We start from the raw sequence: 9,977 nt of genomic DNA on the forward strand, positions 1-9,977 counted from the left end.
TGGGACATTATAATAGCATTAAATCCACAGTTACCATGCATCTTTCCCTGCTTGCTGGATTATAGGAAGAAGTACTTCAAATTGGCTATTGTGAATCTAATCACCACTATGAAGGTGAACCCCTAATACCTTCTAGTGGTGTTGCTGGTCCTGGTCTTTCACTGTGAACCAAATGTAAAAGTCTCCACTTTCTTTCACCAATAGCTTCACTTCTTCCTTCCAAGTAAACACCAAACCTCCAGTTGTTCCATTTGTATCAACACAAAAGTTTTCTTTAAAATCACATGTTCGTAACTGACCATTAACAAATGAGGTTTGATGTTTAGTCTCACATAAAAACATCACCTCGAGAGAATGGGATCTCATTATCCTTTTGATGTTGTGAATTGTCAGGGGTTTCTCCAAATCTCGGCAATTTCACATCATCAGCTTCATTGCATTTGGAGTGCCATATTTGGGTTGGCACCCTTCAGTTCTTTCCTTCCATAACTCTCCAGTCCTCGTGACCTGCCTGCAATTTCATCACATCTGTTCTTCGTTTTTCCCCTAACATACTGATTATTGGTTCTCTTGATCCACCTCTCCTAGCGAGATGCTTGATCTTCTGTCTCTTATTACTCTTCCTATCATTCTTGTGATTTGCACCAATTTAAAAGCTGTTCTGGTCAGTCAAATTACTTGTAGGGAGACTAATATCAAACGATGGAACTGTGTTGCTTTTGTTTTCTTCCGAGGCTCTTGGGCTCCTACTTTCCTGAACAGATAATTTAGCAAAGTTTTTTAATAAGCTAATATGGATAGGTTTCTTACCCATTAGATTTGCAACAGTGTTCTTCCTTGCCAAATTAGGGCTTTGATTTTCTTTCATCTCCTTAATTCTCCATCCTACCTATTCAGCTTTTAGATCAGGCCTCCATTTCAACCATTCTTTTGCTTCTACTTCTGAAATTGCAAGGAGTTGATTGCAGTTTCGTGTTTTATATTCTAAAACTCCATAAAACAGCAATAAACTTCAAACTTTTCATACTTCAATTGTAGCACGAATATCTTTTTATTTAGGCTAATCAGCTTCATGATTTATTTGAGTGTTTTAGTAACATCCACTTTTACTATCACCTTCATAATTATGTCTTCCTTAGACCTCATTATAAAGAAATCAATATCTAAGACGTTTTCAATTTTTTCCCCTATCCTCCTTGCCACTTCTTTTATTTTACAAAACTCCGGTATATCCCACATTTGGATCCACATAGGGATTCTCGAATAGTCATCTTTTGCAATCTTCATATCTGAATTCCATTGCGTTAGATGAATTACAAACTATTTTATTAGTCATGGAGAACCCCTCTCCACTCTGAGCAGATAAGTTTCATTGGCAAAGAAAAACTAATAATTGTCTCCATGGCTTTTGATTCTAAATCCCTCTGGATGGTTCTAGATAGCAGTGATAGCACTTTCAATAGTTCCCATACCAAACTTCCGATCTGTCATAATTCTCCCCACCAGACTCTTGGAATAATCCTCAATACCTGATTTTACATCTGCTTCCTCCAAAACAATTACTTCCTCATCAGATTCATTAACATGATCTGATTATCTCACCATAACGCGGTAAAAGTGATATTGTAGCTTGAAAACAAACACACGCGCGCGCACAAAATCCAATTTTCAGTAGACTATATTTTTGAATTGTCAGTAAAATTGAATTCAAACACTCTCACACTGACAATAGCTCTCAAAATTATCAAAATCCTAACCTACACTACAAAGTCAAAACCCAAATGTGGAGTAGCTGAGAGCAAGGATCTGGGGTTCATTATGGGGAATGAAAGCTTGAATCCAAACTACGTGTTTCCCCGATGGATGCCGCAATTCGATTGCAAAAGCTATTGTTCTTGATGATGTCTGGTCTCTGCATTTTTTATTTTTGCTTCTACTCAGTCACATGCTTCGTTTTAGGTCTCTGCATTTTTTATTCTGCATGTTTGATTTTTTGCATAGTTAGGCTTTGATCATAGCATCAGATTTAGCTTTGCTTTACGTCTTTTATTTGATTATAGTTATTTCATTTTTACTTTTGCAGTTGATTCTTGCTCACTTTCTTTCTAAAAGCTGTGCATTATGGTGAGAAGAAGAAGAAATAGAAGTTGCTGAAGCTTATTTTTACTTTGTGAATTTAATTGGATTTTGGTTGCTGAATTTGTTTGTAGCTCGAGTATTTGACATAATTAGTTGCTACTTTGATTTTGAATTTCTAATTTGTCCGTATTGATATAACTTGATTCTTTTTTCTTCAATTTTAGTCACAGATTTAAGATCAAAGGTTGCATTTATCTCGCTATTCTACCTCTGGAAAATAAGAAAGTTACTAGCAGGGTACCAATTTTCTTATTCTTACTATTGTTGTTGTTGATCCTTTGCTTTTACTTAATTTCTCATTTCTAAGCTTGTTTTAGTTCATCAGTGGTAATTTTTTCCCATGCTATTGTTGAATAAATCCAAATCATCTGAGCAATTTTCCCCGTAGCTCCTAGAAATTAGAAAAACTTATTTCTTGCATGAATTGAACCTTTGGGTTCGGTCTATATGCAATGCTTAATTCATTGCCTGGATTTTTTTTTTTTTTTTGGTGACTGCCTGGATTTGTTTATAGCATAGTTGAGGTTTGATTATAGCATGAGTTTTAGCTTGCTTTAGGTCTTATATTTGATTATAGTTGGGGTTTCATTTTATTTTTTTGTTTCTTTTACTGATTTGTATTTTCTTCCTTTTAAACAAATGTTGTTTTGGCTTATCGTTGCATCGGACTCAATTTTAGTTGCTGAAGTTTGATTTTGGTTAATGAATTTATTTCATGCTGTCACATTTAGTTTTATGTATAATGTCTTAAGGGTTATTTAATTTCATTCCTTTTGTTGTTCTAACATCATCTTGAGCGGCTCCCTTTGCTATTCAATCAGCATTGGCAAATTTCGTTGCATCCATATTATTATTTTTTAGCAGTAGATTCAAATCTGAGACTAACCGTATCACGTAGATTTTGTAAATTGCCAACGTATAAAGTTTAAAAATCAGTCTACTGAAGATCTAAGTTGTTACATGAGTCGAAAGAGACAAGGACTGCTAGAGAATCTTCTACATTTTCTTGAATGAGATTTGTCAATAAGAAGTGATACAATGAAGTTATCATCTTTATAGGGCATTGTTCTGATGAATGAGCGGTTTCAAAAATTGATCACCGATAAAGAGAAGCTTTCAAGTTTCAAGATTTTTAATGCAACTCACCCAAGAATTTTATTGATTATGAAATGGAGGTTGCACAATAGATTTTACTTGGCAATTTTTGGATTTATTGAATCTTACAAACGGTTTATGCCCCATATGAAGGAACAGTACCTAAATGCAAATGCTCATTCACAAGATTTTACTGATTGTATTTTACATCTTTTTATATGTTAATTGATAAGGTCCAGTGCCTCTTGCAAGAATGGAGCTATTTGTATAAAAAGGCACTGAAGCATCTATCTATAGTGAGCGCACCAAATAAGGTTCATGTGTAGAAAAAAAAAAAACGTTATAAACCTAGGTCTTACTAACATCTCACTTCATATAACTTGCTCAACATGATCTTGGCCAAATTGAAGTTAGAACATAACCATATACTACAAGGAAAAAAATTGTAATTGTCAAGGTTCTGATAATTGAATTGTTCTAGCTACTGATTTGAGGTTCAACCAATTCAATCGTGATTAGACAGAAATAATCGAAATCTTATAAAATAATATATAAAATTATAAATAAACATCCAACAACATAAATATATTCTAATTTAAATTTAAAAAATACATTAATAATTAAAATTATAATTAAAATCTTATAATCTTATTTAAGTATACAAATTGATAGTATAATAGCAAATTTAAATAAATAAAATATAAATATACTCTAATGTAAAATTAAAAAATACACAATTTAAAAATATAATACCAACCAAAGTCTCATAATTCTATATAGGTACAACACAACAAACAAATACATAGAAAAATAGTCAAATATCAAAAATTAACATCAAGAGTTATATATACACACACACACACATAATTCATTATATTATATATTACATGTTATAAAATATAAAGAATAAACACAAATATTTGTCAATATAAATATATCTCAATTCTTCATTTTTTAATTTAAAAAAAATGTATTATATGTTCTTTAATTTTTAATATATATATATATATATATATATATATATATATATATAATTTAAATTAGATATATTATAATAGTATTTTAAAAAATCTAATATATAATAAAAACAAAAAATAAGTAAATAAATAATAACAAAGGATAAAAAGTCAAAAACACATCTTATAAATAAGGGGAAAATGAAAACTATTCACTGGGCTTAAAAATGCTTGGCCCAAAATAGAAGTAGCAAGCCGCATCAACAACATCAAGGTGACACCCTGCCGAAGAGCCTTGGCTCAGTGGCATTTCACCCCCTCCCCATTACCAAAGGTCTAGAGTTCAAACTCTAGAGGATGCATTTGAGGGAAAAATGTGATAAATATGTGAGGAGTGTGTGGGTGTGTTGTGTACCTAGGATTGGGGGTTGTCCAATCCATTGGGGTACCTAGGATTGGGGGTTGTCCAATCCACTGACCAAAAAAAAAAAAAAAAAAAGGTGACACCCTCAACATAAACAAAATGCTTTCTCTAATTTACCAAAAAAAAAATGCTTTCTCTAATTAACCATATTTTTTATAAATTATATACAACTGTTAAAATGAATAATAAATTTTATTAAATATTTATAAATTAAAAGAAAAAGACAAAAATACTATTAATCATAATACATTTTCTTTTTCTATAATTATATGATATTGTTTTAATAAATATTTGAAGTATATAATAAGTATAAACTACGTAATGAATTATTGAAATTAAAAAGTAATAGTTAATTTAATACCAAAATAAAATTTAATTTTAGTTTTGTACTCATTCTTTCTCCAATTAACTATATTTTTTATAAATTATATAAAATTGTTAAAATGAATAATAAATTTTATTAAATATTTATAAATTAGAAAAAAAAAAAGACAAACACTATTAGTCATAATAAATTCTCTTTCTATAACTATATCATATTGTTTTAATAAATAGAAATATATAATAGGTATAAACTGTCTAATGATTATTGAAATTAAAAAGTAATGGTTAAATTAATACCAAAATAAAATTAAAAAAATACTTATTATGAAAAGAATGAAATATAATTATATATACCTATTTAATTATAACCGATCTAACAGATCAATTAGTGATTCAATGGTTGCACTAGTAATCCAATGACCCAATACTATGATAGAGTTAATTACCTGTTCGATCTTAATAACTACGCCACTGAGATGATACTACGGTAAACAACAACCAGACCACTTCTAGCTACACGCAAAACAAGCATGAAAAGTTTTAAGCCGTCAACATCGTCGTCTGGGAGCAAATCACAGATACTCATGAGCCTTTCCATAATACCTGTTAATGACTTCACACTGCCAATAAAAGAATTACAGAGCATCATTTTGAATGCGACAGAAAACTAATGACAGAAAAGTATCATAAATTCAGCAGTATTTCTCATGGATACCAAAAAGACATGCCAACACACACACACATCATAAATCTGGAGAAAGAACTAGTGATCTTTGACCAATTCTTTACTTCACATTTATAATCGAAAGATTAAAGAGAAATGTAATCTTTATTTCCATCAGTTAACTTTGATAACTTCATTGTAATTTATCAGGTACATATCCATGTAAATGATAGAGTTCACAAGAGATTGACTAAAATTGCTTGCCACTCTTTTTTATCTTCATTATCAGTATGTTACATGAAAGAATACCAGTTTTAAGGACACAATTTGATTCCTTAATGTTCACAAGTGATGCTTGTCAAATTATTAGGATGTCCGCAAGATAACTTGGAATTTAAATATCTTCATATTAGCATGTCCGCTTACCTTCTTTGACACATCAGGAGCATCTGGACTTTGCACAGGATAGAATTTGTAAAATCTTATATTTTCAAATGCAGCTTTAGTTTCCTCACTCATTTCCTCAACGGCTTTTCTCCGAGCTTCCCTTGCCTACGAAGACAAAATCAGTGAAAAATGAAAAAAGCAGAAGCAGATGGCAACAAAACAAGGTCTGCAAAACCAAAGAAAATTACCTCTTTATTAGCTTTCTTTGCTTCACGTACTCTTTCCTTGACAAATTCCTATAACAAAGAAAGGATCAGCCAAAATCCTGCCTGGTAAAGTTGGAAACATGCACCTTTCTCATTTACTAGGTACCTTGAAGGCATCTTTTTGATCTGCTGATAATTCCTCATCTTGTATGACAGCATTAGTGAACTCCTGTGAAATATAAAGCAAGTATGCACTCAAAGATTTGTCTATTATCATATTATTTTCCAGCTATCTTCTATTTGATGCTACTTTATGAGGAGGTTCAATGCAGAGAAAGTAAAAGGATTGGGGTAAAAAAAGAAAAATAGAAGCTTCTCTCCTCAAGCTTTGAGCTTCCCGTCTCTCAATAAAGATATGTCAAGATTCTTTAGACTGAATTTCAAAAATAGATGTTTCTTATCTGTAAAGAGAATATAATTGAAGAATGCGCTGCAAATAAAAAGAAAACTCCAGGCATCATGATTACTGGCTATTATATATGATTGTATGGGGAAATGTCAACTTTTCTAATTTCCACATTAAAATTTATCTTCTAGCAAGTTTAACCCGACAAAATCATAAACATCAGAAAGTTAATCTGTTACCTCAAGATCGTCAAACTCCCAATCAAATGTACCAAAGACCTGCGATAAAAAGTAAACAATAGTATGGGAGAACAAAAACCATATATGGCACTAAACTTCCTACTACTGTTGATACAATGATACTCTGACAGAATTTAGCAGTGAAATGAATATTTAAACATGCATATAAAGTGGGGATCTCAAGCAACACAAAGATTGCCATTTCAATAGACAAAAGTTTTAACAATCATAGTTACCGGCTTCGGCTCTGTTGGAAACAATATTTGAACCTCGGTACTTTGTTCAAGTTCATCTTCCTTGAATGGATGGTAGAAATCTTCAGAAAGAATGATATTAAAGGACACAATTAATCAAATCTTCTTTACAAGAATAATAAAAAGACGGCATCTTAATCTTCTTTATAATAATAATAGAAAGACGGCATCTTATCTTCTTTGTTCTATCAGATAGAAATGGTCAACACATTAATGTGATCAATGATACCGTAAAGGAAAGCCAGAAACTCACATGGCAAGCAGTACTCGTACTTTTTTACTTGTTCCAACTTTAGATGTTTTAAAGCAGACCTGAATCACAGAGTATATCACACATAAAATAAAAGTCATCAACATTTTCATACAAGATGAATAATTTTATGGGAAAGATAAGTATCTCATTTAAATTATAGGATATCTGTTTTAGGCACATAATAACATTATGGCTTTAAGATTGGGGTCCCCTATACATTAGTCAGTTAAACAAGAAAACAAGTGATGGAAGGTACATCATAAAACAACAGAGAACATAAAAACTTGTGCTCCACTACTGCATTTTACCAGAGTAACATATTCATCCTAACACACTCGCTTTCAATGGATATACCATACTCATTTTGCAACCTGAAATTGTGAAGCAAGCTATTGATACCGAGGGGGAATAGAGAAGATAGTGTCGTACCTCCTTTGGGTGCAACTCAAGATAAATACTTGAGACTTCAATCTGTCACCATTGAATACAATATATAAAGACAAGCACCAAAATTAAATAAAACACGAAGGGTAGACAAATTACCGGTCCTTTGGGGGCATATATGGGATCCAATCCATTTTCATTTGTTTCATGGGAACAATCTCTTCATTCTCTCTTTGAACAGAGGTAATCCCAATTTTATCAGATGGTGGGAAAGGTGATACTACCTATTTTACACAAGGAAGTTGGAGCATTTTTAAAATTAAAACAATAGTGAAAATTACGTTTTGTAATTATCAAAGTTGGTAAAGTTGCAAAAATAATCCCGATTTTTTTAACCAACAATAGGTGAACAGGAATTTCTACAGCAAATCTAGACATAGTTAAACATAAGTATTTCATATTATGCCCAATACCTGGATCAACTCACAAGTCACGAATCAAGCTATTGATATTTGCCTAATAAAGAATTTATTTTTCATGATAAAAGTATAAATAAAAGATACCTCAAGCAATGATCAACTTAGCTAGAAGATTTTAATGTAGACAGAGCTCAGTTTGAGTCGGAAACTTACAGCGACAATAATAGGTACGAAGATAACTTTTTCTACATCTTTAAAGCAGACTTGTTGAGCTGCATACCATGTCAAAAACATATATAGATGAATGCCCAAAATAAGTGACAATGTTAACCTACATAAATATCGTCAATAGGGATGCAAAGTAATGAAACAAAACAAATAAAAGGCTAGAAATACTTACGCTCAGTGCAACCAAAAAGGTAAACCCTTTTCCCATGTAGAACACCGCCCTCTTCAAATGCATCCTAAAAACAATTTAGAGATCAAATTATTAAGCTAAATTCTTAAGACCAAATACAGAACTACAAAATCAAAGGAAAACTTGTATTTGACAACTAAACTCACTTCCAGATTAGAGAAACTCCACTTGTACTGATATACAGAATCCAATTGATCCCACTGGCATTATAATACGATGGAGGAGGTAAGAAAGAAAAAGGACAAAAAAGGAGGACAATTCAATAATCAGCTTAAGAAACTAGTAATTCTAAAAAAATTAACAAACCTCTGTTCCAACAAGGAAAACTTCTCTCCACAAATCTTCCTAAAAAACACAAATCAACAAATATTTATTTATCAGTAGAAGCATACATGTATACTGATGGATAAATTCAAGGGAATCATTTATCTACTATTTGAAATTTTACTATATATCTAATATTTGAAAAATGAAAAACAAAACTGACTAATCTTTGACCATAAAAAATTGAAAGAAAAGGTATAATTGAAACAAATAGAACATTAAGAGTAAAATTGAATCGAAATAAAACTTAAAATTGAAATCATCATCAAATGTTGAGCATATACAATATATCTTTCCCAATAAAAATAAAAGCTACATTGTGGAAGCAGAAGCAAGTAAAGCGTGCTTACCAAGTTGCGCTTCTCCTCGAAGTACTCCTCGTGGGGCTTAGGGTTAGCTTGAGATCGAGAAGGTGGTTTCGTGGAATGTTTCTTGTTTTGTTGTGGTCCATGTTGGGGTTCTCTCTTCCTCTTACTTGCATTCCTCATTGTGACGTTTTTTCCGATTTATCTCCTCAGTAGAAGCAATGAGAAAAGATGAACCGAAGGAGCTTCACGGAATGAGAGCCAAGAGAGACGATTGAGAGAGCCAAAGAGGAGTGCAGAGCTACGGTTGACGGCTGAGGGGGGAGAGAAGAGGGTGAATGATTCAATGGTCCGGCATCTTTTTTCACCAACGTTGGTGAAAGTTAACTATTCTCTTACACCGCTAGATTTTTTGGTTCAGTTCTTTTTTAAAAACTATTGGGCCTTATAATAGCCCATTTATTAAAGCCCAATTAGCCTAATAAATTTTTTCATCCAAAAAAACTAATAATTTTAGAATAGCATTATATTTTTTTGGGTAAAAAAATTAAATTAAAATACTGAATTAGTAATAATATAATATAAAATGTTAAAATTAAATTAATATTTTGACCGAAAAAATGAACAAAAAAAATTTTATTTTTTAAAATTAATTTTAGTTTGATAAAAATACACATTTTGAAATAAATGACAAATAATTCATGTATTTAATTCAGCTTTTTGTTGGGTTATCTAAAAATTTTATTTAAAAAATACATATAAAAAATAATAAAAAATGAT

The 9,977-nt window shown here is 31.4% G+C and overlaps 1 protein-coding gene and 1 long non-coding RNA gene across 3 annotated transcripts; one reads left to right on the forward strand and one right to left on the reverse strand.

The window, feature by feature from the left end:
* Nucleotides 1-380: 380 nt before the first annotated feature.
* Nucleotides 381-3,422, forward strand: LOC112773268 (uncharacterized). Its single transcript, XR_003187856.2, has 2 exons — nucleotides 381-1,959; nucleotides 2,084-3,422. It is a non-coding gene; the product is annotated as an uncharacterized lncRNA (long non-coding RNA).
* Nucleotides 3,423-5,235: 1,813 nt separating this feature from the next.
* On the reverse strand, nucleotides 5,236-9,616 carry LOC112772379 (protein HEAT INTOLERANT 4). 2 transcript variants are annotated; one of them, XM_025817311.3, is made up of 14 exons: nucleotides 9,243-9,616; nucleotides 8,875-8,913; nucleotides 8,715-8,768; nucleotides 8,551-8,614; nucleotides 8,364-8,422; nucleotides 7,891-8,015; nucleotides 7,777-7,818; nucleotides 7,348-7,406; nucleotides 7,077-7,156; nucleotides 6,841-6,879; nucleotides 6,362-6,424; nucleotides 6,238-6,285; nucleotides 6,029-6,154; nucleotides 5,236-5,558 (listed from the first exon to the last, which is right to left on the reverse strand). In XM_025817311.3, exons 1-14 carry the CDS (start codon nucleotides 9,378-9,380, stop codon nucleotides 5,511-5,513), a joined length of 984 nt encoding a protein of 327 aa, XP_025673096.1. In that variant the 5' UTR covers nucleotides 9,381-9,616; the 3' UTR covers nucleotides 5,236-5,510. The 2 variants fall into 2 exon arrangements, with proteins under 2 accessions (XP_025673096.1, XP_025673097.1); XM_025817312.3 differs by lacking the exon at nucleotides 7,777-7,818 and having other exon boundaries at nucleotides 9,243-9,599.
* Between the last annotated feature and the right edge of the window lie 361 nt (nucleotides 9,617-9,977).

Source organism: Arachis hypogaea, chromosome 18, assembly GCF_003086295.3.
Source record: "Arachis hypogaea cultivar Tifrunner chromosome 18, arahy.Tifrunner.gnm2.J5K5, whole genome shotgun sequence".
In the NCBI taxonomy this organism is placed as follows: Eukaryota; Viridiplantae; Streptophyta; class Magnoliopsida; order Fabales; family Fabaceae; genus Arachis; species Arachis hypogaea.

Excerpts from the sequence above, each read along its gene's own strand:
- LOC112772379 (XM_025817311.3), bottom strand. The coding sequence starts at position 9,380 with ATGAGGAATGCAAGTAAGAGGAAGAGAGAACCCCAACATGGACCACAA. Across the intron at positions 8,016-8,363 it reads TCGTACCTATTATTGTCGCT|GTAGTATCACCTTTCCCACC; the intron begins GTAAGTTTCCGA and ends TGTGTAAAATAG. Across the intron at positions 7,157-7,347 it reads GTACGAGTACTGCTTGCCAT|ATTTCTACCATCCATTCAAG; the intron begins GTGAGTTTCTGG and ends TTCTTTCTGAAG.